The 24,225-nt window shown below is 56.9% G+C and overlaps 1 protein-coding gene across 4 annotated transcripts; it reads right to left on the reverse strand.

Annotated features, from left to right (window-relative positions):
- Positions 1-274: 274 nt before the first annotated feature.
- MCOLN1 (mucolipin TRP cation channel 1) lies at positions 275-24,216 on the reverse strand. Of its 4 annotated transcripts, none has more exons than XM_090061770.1 (15): positions 24,141-24,216; positions 20,704-20,921; positions 14,987-15,154; positions 14,738-14,897; positions 14,012-14,147; positions 13,429-13,665; positions 12,931-13,027; positions 11,949-12,048; positions 11,399-11,505; positions 10,438-10,587; positions 9,704-9,805; positions 8,962-9,084; positions 7,930-8,136; positions 7,179-7,309; positions 275-6,611 (listed from the first exon to the last, which is right to left on the reverse strand). In XM_090061770.1, exons 1-15 carry the CDS (start codon positions 24,172-24,174, stop codon positions 6,575-6,577), a joined length of 2,007 nt encoding a protein of 668 aa, XP_089917896.1. In that variant the 5' UTR covers positions 24,175-24,216; the 3' UTR covers positions 275-6,574. The 4 variants fall into 4 exon arrangements, with proteins under 4 accessions (XP_089917896.1, XP_089917895.1, XP_089917898.1 ...); XM_090061769.1 differs by lacking the exon at positions 24,141-24,216 and adding an exon at positions 21,810-23,968; XM_090061772.1 differs by lacking the exon at positions 13,429-13,665.
- Between the last annotated feature and the right edge of the window lie 9 nt (positions 24,217-24,225).

The following is a 24,225-nucleotide window of genomic DNA, read 5'->3' on the forward strand; positions in this document are numbered from 1 at the left end:
ATCATCCAGCCTTAGGCCCCTGGCAAATTAGTAAAGCTTCTAGTTTCCTTGTAACTGGAGAAAGTGTGTTACATGTGATGATGCACCTCACCCTCTGCATGCCCCTTTTCAAAATCTTACATCTGCCCATGCTCCTGCCTCCACCTCACTCATGCCAGCCAGGCCTGGGGAGAGCAAGAGGAGGGTGCAGGTCAAACCAGCTCTAGGCTGAAGCCAAAGCAGTACCAGTATTGTACCCCACCTCCTCCCATGCCCCAGCCCAGACTCCACCAGCTCCAGGAAAGCATGACACATTTACTGGTTCCAGTTACCATCCACATATCAAAAAGACATCAGTATTACACACACAGGCCACACAGCATTAGTGTTACCCCGCCCAGAGGGGCTGCGCAGCGGTCCAGTCTTAACAGGAGCAGAGCCACAGGTGATGGCAGCAGGAGGCACTGCACGGCATGTCAAGTGGTAGTGGGTGGTGTGGCATCAACAGGTGCCAGAGCCTGGGAGTCATGGCCATCCTGTTGGGGAGCTTGCTCCTGCTGTCTGGCCCAGGCCCTCACAGAGGCAGGTAGCTGTGAGGGGAGAGGCAATAGGCACCAAAGAGCTGATAGAAGTAGCCATGCTAGATGTGTAGTGATGGGCTGTCCCATTCAAGTCTGACTGGCTCTGGCACAGCCTTCCCCACCTCTGAGCAGGGGCTGCTGTGGAGAGGGGTCTCTCCGTCCCGCTGCTGGCTGAGCTTTTTTGGATGGATGCTTCCAGCCTTTCCTCCACTAACTGAGAGCCAGGCTGCATTAAAGGGAATGTTTCAAGTGCTGTGAGACTTGCATGGATGATGCTCCAGGATGATATGATGCCTTGCTGCCAGGCCCAGTGGGACAGAGACAGGGGAGGTGCGAGCAGTGAGGACCAACAGACACTGTGTGCAAGCCCTCACTGTTAACTTCGTGCAGCCTTGCTGGAGAAGAGCTGAGCAACACCATGCCTGGCACAGCAAACATGGGCACTGCTGCAGGGCCCACGGGGCTGGCACAGGGACATCACTGTGGCAGTCCTGGGCATGTGGTGGGAAGATCCTGGGTCTGTCTCACAAGGTAAGGGGGCTGCTGAGCAAAGCGCAGAGCAGCAGCCAAGCCGTGATTTAGCTGCAGAGAGGGAGTTTGGCATGGGACCCCTGCTGTCAGAGGGCAGAGCACCCCTGGAGCTACAAGGGGCTCTGGGGCAAGGGATAGAGATGCCCTCCCCAGCTTGGCAAAGACAGAGGGCAGGCAGAGCTGTTCCCCGGGGGTGGGAGGACAGAGAGAAGGGAACACTATGCAACAATGCAGAGCTGTTCCTGCTCCCCGGAGGAAACAGCTGCTTGTTACAAAACATGCCCTTGACTTGCCCTGCCTGGCGCCTGGAAGACACAGCCCATCCAGAGCAAAGTAAACAGCCCCAGTGCCAGGGCCCCCCAACCCGGGCAAGTAAACAGCCCCAGCCCCCACCACCTGGCCTTGTGTACCCTGGGCATGACCCAGCTATGGCCCTGTCCTTCAGTGAAGAGTAGCAGCTGCAAGGGGGATTTTGGTTTAAGGCAGTGATTCTCAGCCAGGGAACCCTGAGAACTTTTCAAGGGTGGTGCAGGGTGCCACACAGCGCAAGCACCGTTACATGCTAAGATAAACCCAGGGATCTCAAAGAGGAATCTGGAGCGTTAATAAAAACCTTCTGGCCTGCTGTGCCTGTCTGAGTTGCTTGCCACTGAATTGCTCTTGCGTTTTTCTGTAGGTAAAACAAAGATGTCAAAACTAAAGATGTGGCGTTTTCCAAGCTGGCCTCGAGGCCATGAACAGTGTGTGCCCCAAGAGGTTGGGGGGGGCACAGCAGCAGCAGGAGCGCGGCAGCGGTAAGCGTGGAGCTCCCACAGACACCCCCAGCACTGTCAGGGGGGAGAGGAGGTGAGCACTGACCAGGGCCAGCAACAATCGCAAACCGCCTGCAGACACCGCCAGCAGTGTCGGCAGTGGGGTGGCGAGAGGTGACCACCTACAGGTACTGCCGACACTGTCAGCAGTGCCTTTTTGTAGGAGGTGTGCTGCCACGCTCGGGGGTACACGGGCACCCGCGTCCACCCCCTTCACGTTGCCCCTGCTTGAGGTTAAGGAAGTGTGATCCAAGTCTGAAAAGGTTGAAAACCACTGGTTTAAGCTCCCCTCCCACCAACCACCAGCACTTGAGAGCCCTGTCCTACTTCAGTCATGCTGCACCACTGAGATTCATAGATGCTAGGGTCAGAAGGGACCTCAGCAAATCATTGAGTCCTCTTTCCTGCCAGGGCAGGAAAGAGTGCTGGGCCAGATTCCCCTAGCCAGATACCTACCCAGCCTTCTCTTAAAGACCCCTGAGGTGGAAGAGAGCACCACCTCCCTTGGGAGCCCAGTCCAAATTTTGGCCATCCTTACTGTGAAGGAGTTTTTCCTGATATCTAGCCCAAATCTGCTCTCTGTCAGTTTGTGACCCATTGCTCCCTGTGTGACTCTACTTACCACAGGGGCAATGTGTAAGGGGTGCATGCAGGTGCACATGCACCCCCTGAGCATGGTGGTGAACCCCCTACAAAAAGCCACCTCCCCATGCCTGCAGTGTGAGGCTGTGGCAGCCAGGCCTGGACTCATGCCATCCAGCAAAGCTTCAAGGCATGGGCAGGAAAGGGCAGAGCTCTACAAGGTTTTGGCAAGCCCAGAAGAGCCCCATACCCCGACTATGGCAGAGGTGGCTGGAAGGGAAATGTGCTTGAGGCTGCAGCCCTTACTGATGGAGCTGCCCAAGCAGAGTGCTGGGGATGCTGTGTCCCACGTTATGGCAGGAGAAAGAAACCGCCTTGGGAACAGGAGCTGGAAGCCAGAGCACCCTCACATCCCACCCCCAGGACACTACCTCCTCCCTGCATACAGTGTACCAGGCCAGGAGGAGCTGTCTCATCTGGCCTCTTACAACTGGTTCAATGCTGCTGAAGCACTGGGCCCCAGTCAACAAACCTCACTGCAGAGTTTGCACCTTTCTAGTCTGAGTTTGTCCAGCCTCAAATACCTGCCCCTGGGTCTGGTTCCAGCCAGGTGAGAGAAAGCTGGGGGTTGTTCTGGGAACCCCAACACAGAGAAGAGGCAGCCACAGGGGAGGGGGAAGGCCTATAGTGGTGACCTGGTGAGAGGAGCTGGGGGACACTGCCACCAGACATGGTGGGAGTGAGGATGGGGGAAGCAGAGAGCAGCCAAGACTGCATCCCAAGGCAGGGAATTGGGGCAATGCTAAAGAAGAAGCCAAGGCCCCACAGCTGTGCAACCCAGGGGAGCCAGCCCCTGGTGGGAACCCAACAGACCCATACGGAGGGGAGCAGGGACCCCCAAAACTGGGCAAGTGTGGGCTCTACCACTGGCAGAGCCCCTTTACAAGCATACCGTTCCCAGAGCCAGCCTGGGAGCATACCTAGAGCTGTGGCTGGTCACAGCAGCAACCTCTAAACTCACCTGATTCAAGAAACATTAAAGTGCCAAGATGCCCAAGAGGGAACAGAAGGGGTGCGGGGCAGAGTCTGAAAGTGGGACTTTGAGGCCAGGCTGCACCTGAAGCAGAGGACCAAGGACTTTAGAAGCCTTCCCTGCTTGTCTGTTCAGGGCCAGGGCTCACCCAGGTGCCAGAGGTGCCCTGGGGGTTCTGGATGTGGTGGCAGAAGCCTCAAGCAGACACATGACCCACTGGGTCCAACTGAACAGGCATCTGCCAACCCCTTGCAAGACCTTGCAGCTGCCAGGGGAAGTCTGCTTCAACCCTACCATACATCTCAGGGTCCCAGAAGAAGCAAGGAAATGCAGGGGGGCTTTTTAAGGCCTCTGAGACTTTTCAAGCCCCAGAGGCAGCAGAAGGGACTGAGGCAGGCCCTCACTCTGTGCAGGACCTGCTCAGGCAAGCCATATTTGGAATAAGCTTCAACATGAACCCAGCCTGTCCAGATGGAGGGGACAACACTGCTCAGTATCCCAGGCAGTGCCAGCACAGCCACAGGGAAGAGTATCAAGATGTGAGTTAAGGGCATATTTATACCCAGTGTTGATTTAGTAAAGGATCACCTCCAGAGGCTGGACACCTTCAAATCAGCTAGTCCAGACAGATTGCACCCTAGAGTACTCAAGGAGTTGGCAGGTGTCGTACCCCAACCATTGGCAAAAATATTTCAAAATTTGTGGCCCTCAGGTGAAGTACCTGAAGACTGGAAGAAGGCTAATGGGGTACTCATCTTCAAGAAAGGGCGAAAAGTTGATCACGGGAATTACAGGCCCATCAGCTTGACCTCAATTCCCGGTAAGATTCTGAAGAAAATTATCAAGGAGACCCTTCTGGATAATCTGGCTGAAGGCAACATCCTGAGGGACAGCCAGCACAGGTTTGTTGTGGGTAGGTCTTGCCTGACAAATCTCATCTCCTTCTATGACCAGGTGACATATCACATGGACAAGGGAAAGAGATTGACAAAGTACATCTGGACTTTAAAAAAGCTTTTGATCTGGTGTCCCATGACCTCCTCATGGAAAAATTGATCAACTGTGGCCTCGGCTTCACCACAGTCCAATGGCTGGGTAATTGGCTCTGAGGTCGGACCTAGAGAGTAGTGGTTGATGGTGGCAAATCATCATGGTGCTCCATCATAACCAGTGGCATTCCCCAAGGCTCTGTCCTTGGACTGGTTCTCTTTAACATCTTTATCAACAATGTGGACATTGGTGTCAGAAGTGCACTGGCTACATTCACTGATGACACTAAACTTGGGGGCATAGTGTCCACACTAGAGGACAGGCTAGCGATCCAGGCTGACCTGGATAAACTTAGTAAGTGGGCAGATACAAACCTGATGATATTCAACATAGATAAATGTAAGGTACTCCACCTTGGGAGAAAAAATCTGCAGCATGCTTATAGGCTTAGCACTGCTACACTTGCTAGCAACATGGCTGAAAGAGACTTGGGGATCATGATTGACCACAAGATGAATATGAGCCACCAATGCAATGTCGCAGCTGGCAAAGCAAACAATACTTTGGCTTGCATTCACAGATGCTTCTCAAGTAAATCCCAGGATGTCATCCTCCTGCTGTACTCAACCTTGGTGAGGCCACAGCTGGCGTACTGCATCCAGTTCTGGGCTCCACAATTCAAGAAGGATGTTGAGAAACTTGAGAGAGTCCAGAGGAGAGCCACGCACATGATCAGAGGGCAAGAGAATAGGCCTTATGAAGAGAGGCTGAGAGCTATGGGAGTCTTCAGCCTGGAAAAGCACAGGCTCAGGGGTGACTTAGTGGCTACTTATAAGTATGTAAGGGGTGTACATCAGGATCTGGGAGAACGCCTGTTCAACAGAGCGCCCCAAGGAAAAACAAGGACCAATGGTCATAAACTCCTCCAAGATCGCTTTAGGCTGGACACAAGGAAAAACTTTTTTACTGTCCGAGCCCCCAAGACCTGGAATAGACTCGCTCCAGAAGTGGTGCAGGCAGCTACTCTGGACTCATTCAAGAATCGTTTGGATGCTTATGTTGCTGGGATCCTTTGATCCCAGCTGACTTCCTGCCCCTGCAGCAGGGGGCTGGACTTGATGATCTTCAAGATCCCTTCCAGCCCTAACGTCTATGAAATCTATGTGAGGAGAAGCCAGCAACAGCATGAAGGGGACATGCCCAGGACAACTGCTGGTCCTCCCAGGAGAATCAGTCAGATACAGGGAGCAGCAGTGTTCCCCCAGCCCCTACACAGATGCAGTGACCTCTGGACTTGAGGGAATCTCCTGATACCACAGGGCAGGGAAAGGCTCCTCCCTCTCAGGACCAGAGGGAACAGGGGCAGGAGAGGGGAGAGGAGGGCAAGCGGCTGAGGAGCAGGCCATGTGCTGCCCCACGGCCCCCACAGTGCAGAGGCAGGGGAGCTGCATGTCCTGTAGGTACTGCTAAGGCAAAAAATCTCTGAGTACAGGAGCCAGGGGCACCCAAAGTGGGATGCGGGCATGGCCAAGCACCCAGTGGCCCACTCTCCGCAGGCCACTGGCTGAAGAGGAGGAAGCGGGAGCTCTCACAACAGTGAGGGGTGGGAGTGGATGATGTTTCCGGTGCTGGGTACACACTAGCTTCCCTGCTAAGCTCTGTCCCCAACTGGCCTGAGTGGGGCCCTCAGCATCTTCCCTCCTTTCTGCCCCGGGGACCATGCAGCCTGGTGAGAACCAGTGTCACGCGGAACTAGCTGGTGCTCCAAAGCCATGGCAGCTCCTGGCCCAAGTGCAGGGCCTGTAGGTCCAGGGTTCACTCTGCTGAAAGAGGCTGGCCTCGCCTCTGTAAGGGGCACACAACCCTCAGAGTCAGCCGAGCCCGCTCCTGCCATGGGTCACTGGCATCCAGCAGGAGGAACAGCTACTGGGCATGGGGAAAGGGGCCTGGGTGGCAGCGGGGCAGCTCCATCCCCAGACCAGGCCATCCAGACAGGCTCCTACACTGGCACAGGTCCCCAGCAGTGCAGTTCCATGGGGTGCGCGAGTCTCCCACGGCAGCGAGGCTCAGTTCACCAGCAGTGCATTCTCTTGCAGTGGGGCCCTGCAGAAGGGTGAGGGAAACCATGAGCTCACCCCCAACCATAGAAACACCCCTCACTCCAATGCCCATGGGCACACCAGCAGCAGAACAAAAACCAGGACCAGCCTTTCTGCAGGCACCATGTCTCTGGGCACTGGTGGTTGCTGTTTATCCCCACATCTGGGGCTCACTGCTACCTAAACTCCTGTGCTGGGAACTTCTCCCTTCCCACACCAGCCTGCACTTTCCAGGGGCCACCAGTGACATGCTGTCTCCCCTGGGATGAGGCTCCTGCCTGTAATTTAAGACACAGCTCCAGAGAGCAGAGGAAATGCACCTGTTTAGAGTCTGCTGTCCCCTCTGCTGCCCTGCCCCTCTGCATCTCAGCCCTGGGCTTCTCCCATGCTCTGCCAGTGCTTCTCTGTCCCAACCCACAGCCCCTGATATTCCCTCAGACAGTGACTTTGCAGCCTGTGTTCCCTTGAAGGCAGGAGCAGACTCAATTACAGCTCCCAACTGCAAACCTGCCCACTGCCAGCCTGCACCCAGAGCCCAGAGGTCCAGGTCACACCAGCCCAGCACACGTACCCCTCACAGCAGCAGAAGACAGAGCAGGAAGAGGTGCTCTCTCGGCGGAACTTGCCAGACTTGGGGCTGTCCTTGCACTCAGCAATGTAGGCGTGGAGCTGTGTGATGGGCATGCTGCCCTCGCACTGGTGCTGCAGGGACATGACAGAGAGGGCCTTAGCAGTGGTAGGATTTGAACTCATGCCCCAACAAGACTGGTGCCTCCACCCAGGGCCTCTGCTGACCAACAGCTGCATCTAAGGCACTGATGGCTTGGCTTCCTGCCTGCCAGACTCATGCCCTGGGCCTGGCCTGACACAGACCGACAACCTGTAATGGGGGGGGCTCCCAGGGTCACTGGGAGCGCAACATCCAGCCAGGACACCAGTTGGTACCTGATGCAGGGAGTGCTGAAGCCTCAGCTCTGCCCTCATGGGCCGTGGGAATTCTGGTAGGGAACCAGGAATCGAGCCCAACCCCTCTCCCAGGGAGCAGACAATTTTTTCTAAACCACCTCCCACAGGGACACGCACTAGGCTCATCTGGTGTCCTCTAGCACCAGGACAGCTTACAACACGCCTTCCTACTGCTGTGACTGACCAGAGAGGTAGCCCACAGGAACCGCAGCCCCAGGATGCCTTGCTCCACCCCCCAGATGGAGGCAACTCCCTTCCCTATGGTCCCAGGTGGCTCTGAGCAGCTTGGCTGGGCCCCTTTGCCACCAGGCTCCAGCCTCAGTCCCCCCCATGCTGTGCTCCGCTCCCAGTCTGACCTTGATGGTCTCATAAGAACCAGTGATGAGAGCGATGAAGAGGCTGAGCACCATGTAGATGAAGAGGCTGATGAAAGTGTACAAGTAGAGCTGACTGAAGAGCCACACCAGATAGCTGTTCTGCTGCATCTCCGCAAAGGTCACGAACATGTCATCCCCATTGATGAGGGAGAAGAGGCACTCAGACACCATGGAGAGAGAGCGGAACTGCACGGGAGTGTGGGGGGAGGTGACTGTCACCAGCCAGCTGTGCCTGGGGCACTTGCAGTGCCTCTCCTGGGGGGCAAAGTTATGCCATGCACCCTACACTCCCACCTCTCTCAGCAGTACTGTACCTAGACTCCTGGTGGCCCCAGGCAAGCTTTTAGTGTTGGGCCCCCTTTGCCAGAAATAATTATATTAATAACCAGACAACAGAAAACAATTACCATTTTTGGGCCCCCTTTCCGTCCAGGCCCTGGGAGGCCTCCCAGTTTGCCCATGCCTGTGTCTGGACCTGCCTTCCAGGTGCAGCCGGGCAGAACCTGGCCTCAGCCCCAGTAGCAGAGTTGCTACCAGGCCCTGGGAATCTCACCACACTTCAGATCATACCAGCAGCCCCCAAATCACCTCCCTGGGAGCTGAGCAGAGCAGAGCCAAGCCCTAAAGAGCAGCTGCAGCAGCTTCAGCTGAGTACCCTGAGCCAGCATGGGAACAGAAGGGGACTGCTCCCTCGCTGCCACCACTGGGCAGAGCAGAGGAAGCTAGCTGGGCACCAGGGATAGGCGGCTGCTGCCTGTGCTCCGACTGAACCAGCAACTTGGGAAGGAACCAGGACCAGCTGCCTCCTCCCTGAGGTGAGGGGAATTGTCTACCCTGCAGTCCCAGGCTAGAGCTGCACCCCCAGGGAAAGGGTCATCTTAACATAAACCAGCATGGACACAGCAATGTGGTGCAGCCCCCAGTGCTCGGCCACAGCCCAAGGACCTCCATGGCCCCCTCCCGCATAGTAGAAACCACAATGGCCAAAGATCACCCTCCACCCCCCAGTACCTTGACATGGTAGGGTCCCAGCACGATCCAGCCACAGAAGCAGTAGCCCAAGTAGATGACAGCCACGCAGCAGCAGAAGCGGATGACATTGGGCAATGCCACCCGCAGTGTCACAATGAGGATCTGCCCAGGGGAACCACTAGTGTCAGACTCGGCCAGGACATAATCCCAGCACCCCCAAGGAAACAGGGACCAACTGGCACATGGAGAGGAAGGGGGCAAGCCAGTAGGGACCGGGTTGGAGGCTCAGTGGGCAGCCATTGGATCCAGCCATGGACAAAAGTGAGCTGGTGATACACCCAGGAGTCAAGATTGGCCAGCTCCCCAGACAACATGTGCAGGGGCCCCTGTCTTGGGCAGGACATGAGTCCCTGTAGGACCCTGATAAGAGTGCTTTGCTCCCACCCTCCTTTCCAGGGCAGACATCCTGGGCCCCTGGAGCAGGGCAGGCAGTGGGAGTGGGCAAAGCACTAAAACCACCTCAGGAAATCACTCCAGCTGTTTGTTGGGACATGGCAGGGCCTGGAAGAGCTGTGTACAGGGCAAGACAGGGGGCACTGGCTGGGCTTCGGGGAGGATGAACCCAGGCTGGGTGCAGGACACAGCATAGGATAGCATGGGTCACATTGCAGGGCAGCAAACAGGGCAGTGCCTGCCTGGTATCCACCTTGCTGCTATGCCATGGGTGCAGGGCAGGGCATGGGGCTCCCTCCCACCTGGGCAGATGCTTGGTCACACTCACATTGTACTTCTGAAAGAAGGTGAGGTAGCGGATGACGCCAACCCAGACCAGCAGTGTGGAGGTGCCCAGCAGGATGCTGCAGATGTCGTAGCTGGCCAGGTTCTGTGGACACGAGCACAGTGGGCTGCCACGTGAGGCCAGAGCAGACCTCCCACAGCTCCTCTGCTCCTGACGGAGCCCACACCCTGCACCTATGCCCATAGTTTCCAGCACCCACTGCAGACTGGGAGGTCAGACATGACCCAACCAGACATGCTATGAAGGCAGAGGGGGTGGCTTTGTGTGAGGCTCCTGCCTGGGGCACAGTGGGGTTGGGAGAAGCCCACACAATATGCGGCTACAGTGCCAAGGGCCTCATAGTGTGTATGAAGGGGACCATCCAGCATCTTGGCCTCACTCTTACCCCACGCACTCTAGCAGGCAAAAGGCCAGAGACAAGTACGAAAGACAGGTAATGGGGACAGGAGACAGGCACCCAGCCTGGCCTTGTGACAGCACAGACCTGAAACAGCGATGGATAGAAAACTCAGCCAGCGCAGGGTTGGGGTGCAACACCCCCACAGGGGAACCACCATCTCTTGCAAGGAGCACATATGTCCTGACCAGGCCCCAGCCCTCACAGTAGGGGGTCCCTGGCTCAGTGGAGAGAGAAGCTGCGCTGTCAGTGACTGTCCTGTCCACCCAGCAAAGCCCCACTGCTGATGCACGGTGGGGAGGAAAGGAGATGCTCACACCTTGGACTCAATCCTGATCTTCATGATGGTTCCCGACACGGTGAGGACGTCGCTGACTACCAGCAGGATGTACCAGCCATTGAGGAACTCCATACGGTCCGAAAGGCTCACACCTTGGCCGTAGTGCCGCTCAAAGAACCGGCCAAACTCCTACCAGCGGAGAGAAGTCTGCATCACCACTCTGCAGCTCCCCCACCTTGTGTGGCTGCAGAGGGGCCAGGGCCCTGTGGCATTACCGCCATGCACAGAGTGGGACTGATGGGCTGCAGAAGGCTCTGTGGGGGCAGCCTGGGCCATGAGCCCTTGCCCCAGACAGCTCCCCAGCCTGTCCCACTGCTCTGGGGGCTGAGTCCCACCTGGGTCTACACAGATTCCTGTCTGCATTCCACTCCATCCCACTCCTCAGGCTCAGGACTCTTCCTGTCTCGTGGGGGGCTTGGCTGCCAACCTGTGATCCATGCTGGCCCCAGACACACAGACCTGAATCCCAGCACCAGGGCCCATGGCACCTGGGAGGGAGCGACAGACCTATGGCTGGCTGTTGCCATGGCCATGGCCACTGCCAGGAGAGAGAGCACTGCTGGAGAACATGACCACAGGACACTAGCCTGAGATCCCCTCTACTGCGGCAGCCAGGGCTGCTGGAGCCAGGAAATGCATCTCCACAAGAGACCCAGACTCCTGCGGTTGTGGGAGAGAGGAGCAACCCCATTGGTGGTGAGTCTCCCCTTTTCCCAGCACAGAGGTGGGGTATCTCCACTCACATCCCCTATCCTACGGAGTGAAGGCCAGAAGGGTCAGTGCAGTGCAGCAATCTCCAAGGGATATCCCCCCACCCTTCCCTTCCCTCCCTCGTGGCACCAGGGATTCAGAGTGCTCTGGAACCTCAGGGCTCACTGTGGAGTGTGGCCCTGGCATAGCAGAGCCCCTCACACTGCTATGGGTCAAGTGCAGGACTCACACTCTGCAGTATCAGACCGCGCACAATGGAGCGGGCACACAGCGCAAAGGACAGGGTGCAGATGATGACGACGACCAAATCGAACAGTAGTCGGAAGGTGTTGTCTCCTGCAAGAGTGTGAGCAGTGCCTCAGCCTGGGGCCGAGCACAGGGGAACGAGCCGTGGGCAGGGGCAGCAGGGCTGCAGGTTACCTCCTCCCTTTCCCACACTCAGTGGGGGTCTGAGATTAGGGCAAGCAATGGCCTAAGCCCACTGCATACAGCATTGTACCAGTGGAGTTGTCAAAGGGCCAGGGTCGTCACTACACAGGCAAGCAGAATATGCCCTCAGAGACAGGTCCCATCACAAGAGGTATGAGGCCAGCGGAGGTCCCTACCCCCACTGCCTGTCATACAGAGACCTCCCCTGCAGTAGGGGAGCAGCTGGAGGCTCAGCTCAGGGACAAAGAAGCTGCACTTGCTTGAGCAGTGGGGTCCTGGGCGGCCACGGGAATTGGCTATAACACCCCCATAGGAACGCAGCCCTGTGTGCCCACTCATCTGGCCCCTACCTCGGCCATAGACGCTGGGGTCCTTGCACTCCTTGATATCGGCTTTGTTGTCCAGGCTGATCTTCACCCTGCCACTGTGTGCCTTGTTGTCAAATGTGATCTGGGGGAGGGAAGGAGACAGCTGTTACACAGCAAGGAGGGGCTGGACACAGCTAGGTACCCTGGTGCCAGAGCTCTCCCCATGCCTGGATGGCCCTGCCAGCCTTTCCCTCACAACGACCCACTTCCACAGCACTGTGGGCTCCACACAGCCTGCAGGAACCACCCTCCAGGCTCAGCAGGTGACCTGGGCCCTCCAGGAAGAGCTTCTAAATGTAAAGGAGTTAGTTTAAAACTAGGAAAAGTTTTTTTTCACCCATATGTAATTAAAGTGTGGAACTCATTGCCACCAGATGCATTGGAAGCTGACAGTTTAGCCAGATTCACAAAGGGACTGGACACATTCTTGGAGGAAATGGGTATCAGGAGCTATTAAGCACAGGTGTGAGGGACACGGCCTCTGAATCTGAACTTCCAAGGGCTTGCATACTGGAGGCTGCAAGTGAGAGAGGAACAGCAGAAAAAGCCCCACTCAGACCTAGTTCACTCTCCTTTCCAACATCTGCTCTGTGCTGCCATGTGACACAGGAGAGGGAGCAAGATGGACTTAGGGTCTCACCTAGGAAATGGCAGTTTTTATGTTCTTATGTTTTCCTCTCCTCAGAATGGAACACTCCTCCTGGAGATGCATGCGGTGGCCAGAAGACCAGTGACACAAACTTCCCCTCCCCAATCCCTCCAGCCATGGCTCAGCCACCCAGGACAGCCCCAAGCCCCAGCCACACCTCTGATGCACCCAACCCTGCTCTCTGCCCCAAGGCATGCAGGTGAGCAAGGTCCATCAAGCATCAGCACCGAGCACTGTATGGTGCAACCTGGGCTCAGCATGGGCTCAGGGGGTGCAGCCACGAAGTTTCCCAGGGCCCAGGCTGGAGGTGCTCACAGTGATAGTAAAGGTGTAGCAGTCTGGAATCTCATTGTTGATGATGGTCTGGATGTTGATGGCCTTCAGCTTGAACTGGATGGTAACATTGATGAGCCTGCAGGAGACAACACACAGCACAGCACATCAGAGCAGCAGGCAGCTCCTGAGCAGATCAGGCTACTCCCACCCAGCACTCCCTTTCTTTCCCAATGCTTCTCGCAAACATGGAGCCCCATAGCCATATGACAGACAGGCACTTGTCTTGTTTCACAACCAGGGAAACCAAGGCAATAGCAGAGCCGATCCAGGACCCAGGAGTCTGGGCCTCAGTGCTCCAGCTCAGTCACCAGTACTTTCCCTTTCAGTGAAGCACTCCGGCATGGCAGGTCCTGAACATGATGCATGCACTAAGACCCCCTCCCCAACACTGCAGCTCTTCCTGGCTGAGGGGAGTATCTCCCCCAGCCTATGTTCTACCCAACCCATGAGGCTAGAGCAAGGATCCTGTCCACCCACCTCAAGCCACCGGAGGTCCCTGCACACACACCCTCGCCATGGTGGCACACGGGGCTGCAGCCACAGATGGCCCCACTGCCCACAGCCCCGTCTCTCCTGGAAGTGGACATATCCCAGCTGCTGGGCAGCAGGGAACAGATGTTTGTGTGACAGAAACACCATGCCATTACTAGCGGTGGCACTTGCTGCAGCCTTGGGACTCGGTGGGCATGGGAGGGGACAGGAGAGGAGGGTGACCTGGATAAGAACAAGAGCAGCGAGTTCTGTCTTCAAAGCCAGGCCCTCCTGGAAAACCATGCCTCCTCCTCCTGTCACCCCAAGGCTGCCTGGCAGTGCCCATCCTCCTCCACCCAGTTATGGGGCTCCTCAATCCCACCCCCCTCTGGTCACACACACCCTCCTAAGTCTTCTGCCTTTGCCTGCCAGTAGAAGAAGCTGCATGGAGAATGAGAAGGCTTGGTTTCCTTCCCAGACCTGCTGCTGGCATACAAGAGGCCTCAGGAAAGCCTGTTCCTACCCCATGCCCCAGTTTCCCCTCCCTAGCGTGCCCTGGCAGGACCTGGTGTGGAGCTGTGGCATTTACTTGTGAAACTTGAGGGTGAAGTTCCTGTAGCTGTGGTCAGGCTCTGAAAGCAGTGGCTCTGGCTCTGGCTCCAGCTCAGTCTCCTCCAACTCCGGGGGCCAAGGGATCCTCTCCATGGGGTCCACGCCCTGGCAGTCTGCAGAGGAGGGGGCAATGCCCCCAGGGGAGCTTCATCAGCACCCCCAGCCTGGCTTTCCTTGCCCTCCCTCAACCTCCCAGCCTTCAGCAGCAGAGGAAGGAGCCCCTGGCCCTCAATGTCCGTGGCAGGGACACCATGGCCCTCTCACCCCCTGGCCTCCAAGAAAGAGCCAGAGGAACAGGCTGGGACAGTGACATGAATCTCTTTCCAAAGCAGGGACAGAGCCAATCAAACACAAGCTGCCCTGCAGTCACTGGCAGGAGGCTGCAGCATAGCAGTGCCCCATGGTGCCTCAGGCAGCCTAGCCAGGACAGGGGAGGTAAAGCCGCCTTAAGACAGCGCCACCCTGCCCAGAGCTCTCCCACTCCCCATCCAACCTGCAGCAGGGCCCTAGGGATCAGGCTCCCCCATACCCAACCCTTCAGACAGTGGAGGTGGCATGGGGGAATCTGGGTGAATAACAGACAGCAGCAGCAGTGCCAGGCCTGAAGGGGCATCTGCCACTCCCCCAACTGATATCTGCCTGCTGTCTCCCATCCAACCCTGTGCAGATGTGGGGTGGGACAGCATAGCCACAGGGCACATACCCGTGATGATCTTGGGGTCAATGCTGAAGGTGTCATTGGCTGGATCGATGTGCCCTTTGTGGTAGTACTGTTGGCACAGCATGAGGGCTGACTGGTTCCTGATGTGGTCCCCGCGCACATAGGCGTAGCGCCCAATTGTCTCATTGGGAAGGGACAAGTACTGCAAACGGAGAAGCTGTCAGTGCCCTGCTGGGACCCACTGCTCTAGCCCCATGGCTCCCACTCCATCCTGTGCCCATGGCCACTCACCTTCTCCACAGCGTAGAACATGTGTTCATAAAGGTCCTGCTGTGTGTAGACAGCATACGTGTCCTCTGCCCCATCCACATAGTCCTTCAGGAAGAGGTGCTTGAAGGCCATAGTGTTCTCCTCCTTGAAGGTCACCACCATCTGGTTGCTGAGGCCGAAAAGAATGAGCTGCAGGAAGGGAGAAGAAGCCAAGCCCCACTGAGAACCTGCCAAAGCCTGCCACTGGCATCAGCATGGCCTACTCTGTCCCACCCTGCTCATCTCTACCTCCTTCCTGGGGTGAAGGTGAGGGGTCTGTGCTTGCAATGCCTGACAATAGGAAGAAACAGCCTTTCCTGCTGTCCCCCTCCAGCCAGACAGCTCCACGCTCAAAGCACATGGGCTTCCCCCCACTTGTACAGTGGCTGCTGCACAACCATGCTGACCTTGGCATTGTTGTCCACCCCGCCACGGGTTTCAGTAACCTAAGATTTGCCTCAGCACTGGGCACCAGAATGGGAAGAGGAAGAGGAAGGTATCAGACAGCCATGGGGCACTGGGAGCTTCCACTGAGGGGGCAGCTCCAGAAGAAACGCAGGGGCTTTCAGGCTGGATCTGCAATGAGCCTCCATCATCCCCATCATCCCCTCCATCATCCCCTGGAGCCTCTGAGAAGGAGGCAGCATTACTGTCACCATGGAAAACAGAAGTCTTGCTCCCCTCGCCCTGGCCACAGCACCTGTTCCCTCCCTGCACACAGGTGCATTTCCCTTCATAAGTAACAACAGGGTTTGAATGGGAGCAGGGCCAAGGCACATTCATTGCATTGTTCTCTCAGACAAAATTGTCCCATTTCCCTCTGCCCAACTGTGGCCACTTCGACAGAAGCGCAGGGATTGCTAGGCTGGCTTGGAGCCCAGGGCCATCCAGCTGGGATCCTGCCCTGTGTTGGAGGCTGCAGCCCCCCTGCTGCCTTGTGGGAGATTCTGGTTGCACTTCTCCCCACACTTTTTACTTTATACACTCCCCATATACAGCCCTGCCAAGTACTGGACTTACTGATCAACCTTCTCCTGGCTTCAGCCAAACTCACCATGTACCAGACCAGGAGGAGATGCTGGCTGAGGGTGGGAAAGGAGGGGAGGGGAAGACTTGTGTGACTGTGGGGCTGTTTTCCTCACTCCCCCATGCACACCTCTATGCAGTTTCACTAGGGGCATCAACAGGCTCGTTGGATACATTCAAGGGGCAGTGGATGCTGGCCAGTGTTGCCTGCTTGCTGACCCCCCAGATACCCTAGGTATTAACATTTGCCCCACACTCTTCTTCTTGTTATTCTCATTACTTGTCCTATGGAATTTGTTGTTATGCATTTAGCGTGTGCACACCCACCCCCAAGCCACTAAGGGGGGACTCACAGGTCCTGGGCCCACTGCCAGTGTATAACCAATAGGCCTGTCATGTGCTAGATGCCTCAGCTACTGCTGCAGAACTGGGATTGCACACAGCCCGCATCCTCCTGACTTGCACCATCTAGAGAGCAGCTGATGCCAGAGGCAGGCAGCAGTGCATCACTGCATCCTTAACCGTAGGTCTAGATGGTCCCACTGCCCACAGAAACGGCAAACCCCTTTGCAATTCTGCTGAGCACTTGGCCTTTGTGGCTTCAGTCCACTCCTGGGCTGTGTAGAGTGCTCTGCAGCTTCATGTCAGGCCCTTTAGTCTAACAGGGCCTCTGCATTAGACCAGAGATACCCATCCCCTTCTCTGGATCATTTGCTGATTGACAGGCCCCTACCACAGCCCCCTCCCCTTCCCTGGGTAACAATTTCTTCCTCCATCAGCACCTGTCCACTCCATGGATCCCTTGCCCTTGTTACCCTGCAGTGCCCAGGGCCAGGTGAGGGAGCAGTCCCGCCACAGCATCCAAACATGGCTGGAGCATCACTGTATGCAAAGTTGTTGCCCCACCTGCCCTTTCACCTGCTCCCTTCCCCCTCACACATCCCCACCTGTGCATGCTGCACACAGCTGGCCACAGCAACAACTTGATCACTTCCCAAGGAGATCATCAATGTAGATGTGTGACGATCCCATGGCCTCTATCCCAGCCCTGCCCATGTGCATGCATGTGCCAATACGACTTTAATTTGTCCTTGGGTACACCCCACCTCGCTGGGTCCCTCTGATGCCCCCCACCGCTCCATCTGGAGCTACCTCTGTGGCCTGGAACCTCAGTGAGACACAGGAGGAAGATGGGAGGGAAGGAATTTTATCAGACTCAGATCAGCACAGACTGGGGCAGGGCGGGTCACCTTCCTTTGCAACAGGGGGGCACAGCTCTCTTCCTTGGACCCCTTGAGTGTATTTTAACAAACTTCTTGTCCTGGTAGTGGCAGGGCCCTTAGCAGGACCTTAACCTGGGGCAAGTTAAGGTTTTTTGATGTTTGGGGCACTGGGCCTCGTGGCTATGGGTGAGGCGTGTTCCCCAGGTGTTTCAGAGTGGTTAGACCAGAAGTAGGCAATTATTTGGGCTGGAGGGCCACTTAGGGAGTTGCAAGGTACTGTGGGCCAGGTCAGCACCCCCCGCAACAGCTTGCTAAAATTCCTTAAGTGGTAGATTACTAGACTAGTCTGGAGGCACTAGATGGAGTGGGTAGGCAGGATCTCCAAGGAGACCAGCCTGGGACCCCAGCAGGCAGGGCACACTTGGCCAGGAGGATGAAATAGGGCCACAAATGGGTTGGGAAAGGCATCCAGGAGTGGGAGGTGCAGACAGGGCTGAGGCCAGGGCACAGCCACAATCCACTCCTTGCATGACCCTGTGCTGTCACCACCCTGCCATTCCAGTCCTGGCCCTACCTGCCCATCCTGCTCCCAGATGCCACTCCCCACAGCCCCATCCCATCCTCCCAGCTGAGTGCACCCAGCCCGCAGGGCTCCTGGGCCCAGTCTCCAGAATCTGGGGTCACCAGAATCTGGAACACACTCCCAGCAGATGTACCATCCTTGGAGGTGTTCAAGGTGAGACTGGACAAACACCTTGTTGAGCTTGTCTGAGCCCAATAACTTCCTGCCCATGGCAGGAGACGGGACTTGATGATCTTGCAGGTCCCTTTCAGTCCTATGATTCTATGATCCACCCACCTACCCACTCCACCTGGCACCCCTGACACTGGGTGTAGGGCAGATGGGTACAGGGCAGATGTGCTAGGGTGCCCAGGGAACAGGGCCGGGTCCAGCAGTGGTAACGACACTGGCAGTGGTAGTCCAAAGGAGCTGCCACTGCCAAGAAGCTAAGTCCAGTCACCATGCTGCCCCAGCCCCACTGCGGAACTCACTACAGACGAGATAAAATCTTCTGGCAGGTCAGATCTGGGCCAGGGGCTGTATTCTGCCCACACCTGGGTTAGACAGACCCTTGCCTAGGACGGTTTATCAGGGATAGTTGTCCCTTGAACAGGTGGTCGGACTAGAGACCTTTGGCGGTCCTAGGCAATCCAACTTTCCTAGGATTCCAAGTTATTGTTGCTAATAGAAGTCACCAGGTTGCCCCACTTCCAGGCTCAAATGGGCAGTGCACGGCTTCAGGTTTGGACCTTTGGTCAAAACCATCCCTGAGGTCAGGCCTCAACCCTGGGAGCAAAGGGCAGAGGAGGGAGGGCACAGGCAGATCCACAGACAGCCCAGCACTGAGCTCATGTGCTGCAGGTTTCAGCAAGGCAGCCTGAGATAGTACAGCCCCTCCATGCAGCTGACAGCCTCCTCATGCCATGCTGCATATCCATTATGAGCCAACACCTTCTGGGAATGACAGATCTGGGCTGAATGTCAACACAGGCCTGCCTTGAGAAGTAGTCACATGACACCAAGCCACACTGGGGATGCAGGTCGGCAAGACCAGACTGCACCGGAGGAGTTAAGCCTGTCACTGTCCCCAGGGGAGCAGGGGTGAAGGGAGCACTAGCAGAACAATCACTTCCCCCACCACCATGTGAGAAAGGGAAAAGAGCTGTCACCAAGTTGACAACCCATCTCCCAGGCCCACTGGATGCTGCAGCTGGAGCAAAGCTCTCATCCAGACCTTGTTCAAGCTGCCTCCTTGTTGCTCAAACAGGACGGCTTTGCACTGGACAATGCAGGAGAGCAGCTCCAAGCAGGGATGGGAAGGGCAGACTGGAAAGGACAGTGACTTGGGAGACGAGGTGGTAGTACAATTGCACACACAGCAGCAACCGGACAAAAGAAAGCTGTAGGGAAGAATGGACAAAGGGGAAGCAGAATGTGCCCTCCTGGACAAGGGGGAGCTGAAGAGGAGCTGCCAGCAGAGGTCTGTGCAGGGATCTCTGCTTCGGTATTTGGAGGTAGCATGTGGGGAAGGGCCCCAGAAGGCACCACTGCCAGGGCCTGGGTAACCTCCAGTAGGGCTGGGGGTGAAAGCTCCCTCTGTCCAGGGTGTCAGATAGCTTGCAAGTCAACACGAGACCCTTGAGGCAGGAAGGTTATCCAGGGACTTCATGCCTGGGGCTTCATGCGTGTTCTCTGCTTCCGTGTCCTGCAAGAAGGCTGGAGAAGTGGGGCCGGGAGACAGAAGAGCCCCATGCACCCATGATACCCTCCACAGTGAGGCTGTGGCTGCGGAAGAGCAGACAGGGCTGCTGGCCTCCACCATCCCAGGGAACACCTCCTGCAGCACATCTCAGCAACAACCAATTGGAAGACACTGCCCTGTGGCTTTGAGAGACGTCCCAGCACGAGGCCTACAGAAAACAGGCCCAAGGGGGTCCCCAAAGCCATGGGAGCTACATCCCTGTGGAATCATCCAGCCAACCCTGCAGCAGCGCCTGCCCTTGTTTATCTCTAGCCTGGTACTATTTCAAGCCACTGAGCTTCACCATGCAGCGCTGGGACTTCCCAGAGCTCTGGCATTCCCATCCCCTCTGTTCAACTCTTTCCTTCATGTCCCCACTGAACACAATGGAGGCCAAGAGCAGCAGAGGCTGAGGTCCAGCTTGCTGCACTCTCTTATATAAAGCCACAGGCCAGAGAGAGGTGGTTCCTGATCCCTCACACCAGTTCCTACTTCTCCACCCAATAGCCACAATTGAGCTTCCTTTGCCACAGGGGAAGGTCCAGATCCTAGCTCAAGGACTATCCCAATCCAAGACACCTGCCATTCCCTGAACCTGAACTGAGCTGCCAGGGCCCTGAGCAGACTGGGCACACTGTTCCAGTGCAAGGGGGCTCTGATGGATGAGTGACATTTTCAGGACAGAACCTTTGTTCAGAGCTACCCTGGGGCACACATGTCCATGCCACTTCCTGCAGCTCTCACCACACAGCTGAGGCATGATCCAGTAAAATGGACTTTCCATGCAGCCTGCCCCACTCCTGAACAGAGCCTGCCTGCACCCATGGCTGATCCACCAAAGCAGCCCCCAACCACCCCAAACCATACGGTTGAAGCAGATTGGGCAGCCCAAACCAAGCCATAGCAGAGACACCCCTACTTGACTGGCTCTGCTCCTGTCTTGGAAAGGGACTCATGTCACCGTCCCAGCCTGCTCCTCTGACTGCCTCCTGGGAGCACGGGGGTGAAGAGGATGATGCTGTCCCTGCCATGAACAATGAAGACCAGAGGCCCCTTTCCCTGCTGCTGTGGGGGGGAGATTTGGAGATTCAGACCTTTGGCAGGGCTCCCTCTCCCTCCCGACCCAGCCAGCCCCCTCTCCACACACCTGGATGGTGACAATGATGATCTTGATGATCTGCAGCACCAGCTTAAAGGGCTTGCGGCCTTTGGCACGGTACTTGTCGCAGGGGCTCATGAAGAAGTACTTGAGGCGTCTGCGCAATTCCTCCTCCTCAGGCAGGGGGGAGCTAGAGCCTGTGCCTGGCCCGGCCCCCCCATCCTGGGTCCCATAGCTAATCACAGGGGTCAGCAGCTTCTGTGTCTCTACAGGGAGGGGGGAAAGAGAGAGGTCACCATGGCCAACAGAACCTGTCCTCTGCTGCCAGTCCTGGGGGAGCTTTCAAGTCCCACCCAGGCTGAGCAGGTTTTGCCCCTGCCTCTTACAGACAGACCCATCTTTTCATCCAGCATGAACTCCTGATCCCAGGAAGGCGGGGGGGAAGACAACCCATGCACCTGCTCTTCCTTTTGGATCCTGCCCCAGAGTCTGGGATAAGGGAAGGGCATTAATCCAGCATTGGAAGCTCCTATAGAAACTGCCCCCACAGCCAAAGGCACTTTCCCCTGGAGATGCAGCCTAGATATACCCTCCCTCAGAAGTCCAGGCCTACTGCTAGCAGGAGTCACAACAGCAGGGCCAGGAAGATTTCCCACTGGGAGAGCAGCTGCTTGTTGCCCAAGGCCGGCCTAAGCAGCCAGTGAAATACTGCCTTCACGCAGGGCTTGACGTGCAACCTCACATCTCCTCTCCCTGATGCACAGCAGTGCTGAGTGTTCACCAGAACAGAGATGTGGCACAGGCCACTGCCCCACAGAGCTCATCCCTAACAAAAGGAGGCTGATACTGGCATAGCCTCAACAGCAGATGCAGCAAAGCAAGGTGGCTTGCTGATGGTTCCTTTACATACAGGCCCTGCACTAGGACCATGTGGGAGAAACAGCATTTTTGGGGAACTTAGGATGAGGGGAGGGCATGGGCACATGAGAACTCCCTCGCAGGGGAACATTTTTTTACAATGCCATGAGCCACTGAGTCAGCCCAGCACAGATCAGTGCCTAGACACTGAAATCTGGCTCACAATGGGAAGATCCCAGCTTGATGCACAAGTGGTCACAGCCTGCTAGTTAGCACAACACCCAGCATCCACTTACTGCTGTGGTTTGCCCACCGTGGAAGAGGCAAATGGCTCCAAGCTGTGGAATTCAAGCCAGTGTGCCATGCTTCCCTGCTCTGAGGGATGCAGCAGCCCTGCTGTACCCAGCACCTCAGCATGGCAGCAATGGAAGGAAGGTCCCTTCTTCTGAGCCCCAACTCCCTGCCAGTGCAGTCCAGATCTTTGGAGACAAACTACCTGCATCTCACTCAGAAATCCCCTGAGCTCTGAATCCCACAGCAGCCAAACACCAATACCCTAAGCTGAGCTAGAAGCCAGGGACCCCGCAGGGAGATTTCATTCATATGCAAAGGCCAGTTTTGCTACCCCAAGACATCTTCTCCCTGGATCCAACCCTGGGAAGTCACCACACCTGAGAAGCCTAGGAGAGACTCCCCATAGGCACCCTCCCTCAAGGTCTGATTGAGTGAGGAAGGGAGAGCACTCTGTATCAGTGCTGAAGGGGACACAGATACTGAACCACAAATTGGTACCATGACCAGGAGGAGAGAAGGACCCTGATCTCCTGGGACATCAGCCTGCCTTTAGCCTGTACTGAAATTCCCTCGCCAGGACCTACCTACTCCTCCCAACCATCAGAGAGCTCTCCCAGGAGAGAACAGCAGGAGACAGATGGGGTCAGGTGGCCCATTTCTACCATTGGTAAGTCTCGATGTAAAAAGCCTACTCCTGTAGCGAAGGAAGCTTTGCAGGCATTACCCAGAGCAGCTGGCCTGTAAGCAGGCAGACCCAGGATGACTGCTGCCCTGAGCTGCTCTCTGCAGGACAAAGTATGGTTGACAAGGTGCTGATCAAGGCAGTTCTGTTAGTCAAAACTGGGAGCTGCTGTGCGAGTAACACGGCTCCCCTGCTGCCTGGGGAAAGCCCTGAAGCCCAGACAGGCAGAGTAGTCCCTGGGGCAGGACCGTGCCAACACCAAGGCTGGGGAAGGGGCAGAGGAGCTGAAACCCCCAACATCAGGAAAGTGAGCAGTAAAAGCAACTCCTCAAAACTACTGGGAGTTTCTGAGGATCTGAGATCTCAAAAATACTAAGAGCCAAGCACCAGGGCAGGAGCCAATGTAGGCCAGACTAATGCTGCTGAAGACCGCATGACAGAGCCAACACACCCAAGCCCCTGGCTGTAATGGAGGTGCAAGCCTTAACTGGATGCATGGTCACAGATGAGAAAGAGGAACTGGACACCAACAGAGCACCAGACAGGGGGAACTGATAGTGCAGCTGTCAGCAGGACAGGAAGGAGACAGTGACAAGTTCCCTATTCCACTGCCCACAGGAAGGCAAGACTAGAAAGCTCAATCCTCGAGTTTCCAGGCAAATGTGTTCCAGCTCTGCTTGGCCCCAGGTGAAGGAGAGGAGGCAGAGGCAGCCACAAGCCACAGGACCCTGCCTGGAGCATTCCTCTAGCCCCAGATCCAGCAGTGGGAAACCCATGCAGCTTCCCAGGGAGGCGCCCCATAGCAGCAGCCACACTCCAGCCAGGTTTGGCCTCCTGCCCCCTACACCCAACACCTTCCCCAAAGGTACTGAGTACCAGCAAGCCATGGCCCCTGGGCTGACTGCTCCGGGGCCATTTTGGATAGTGCCAACCCTGCCTGGGTGAGCTAATCAGTCCTCAGACAGCTAGCAAGTGCTCCCATCCCAGCCCAGGGCACAGGGGAAAAGTTCCTTCTCACCAAAGGAGTGAGCCCTGAAGGATCCCACTCTACCTTGGCCACCCCAGGCCAGGCGGGCAAGCAGCAATACCCATCCCAGGTCCCTCTACACCCTGACAGCCCCAGCCTAGGCCCCCCACTGCACAGGGGCCCAGGACCCTCCACAGCCCCACCACCCTGCTGAACTGTCAGGGAGCCACCACCACAACCGCCGCCTGTCTGCCTGCCCCAGCTCCCCCCACCGTGACAGACTGCCCCAAGTCTGGCCTCAGCCCCAGCTCTCAGGGAGTCCCAGCCCCCAGCCTGTCCAGCTGCCAAGGAGCCCCAGCCCCAGCTTTTGGGGGCCCAAACACCTGCCCTAGTTGCCACACACCCTGCCCCAGCTCCAGCCCCTGCTGCCAGGGAACCCTGACCCCAAACCCAGCCCCAGCTGTTAAGAGCCAGAGCCACCCAGCCTACCCCAACCGCCCCGGCCCGGACCCCTGCACCTTCTCCACCCCCAGCGACGGGGAAACCGACCTCAGCCCGCCCAGCTGTCAGGAGCCCCACCCCCGGGCCTCAACCAGCCCCAGCTCCCACCACCATGACACAGGGCCCCGGCTCCTGCCCCAGCCCCCCAGGGCCCGCGCCGCGGCCGTGAGGCGCCGCGCTCACCCGCCGGGGGGCGCCGCCGCGCGGGGGCGGCCATGACGCAGGGCTCGCCCTGCCCGCAGCAGCTTCAAACAGCCGGTCACCTGAC

Source organism: Crocodylus siamensis, chromosome 8, assembly GCF_052110815.1.
Source record: "Crocodylus siamensis isolate JL-2025a chromosome 8, ASM5211081v1, whole genome shotgun sequence".
Lineage (NCBI taxonomy): Eukaryota > Metazoa > Chordata > Crocodylia > Crocodylidae > Crocodylus > Crocodylus siamensis.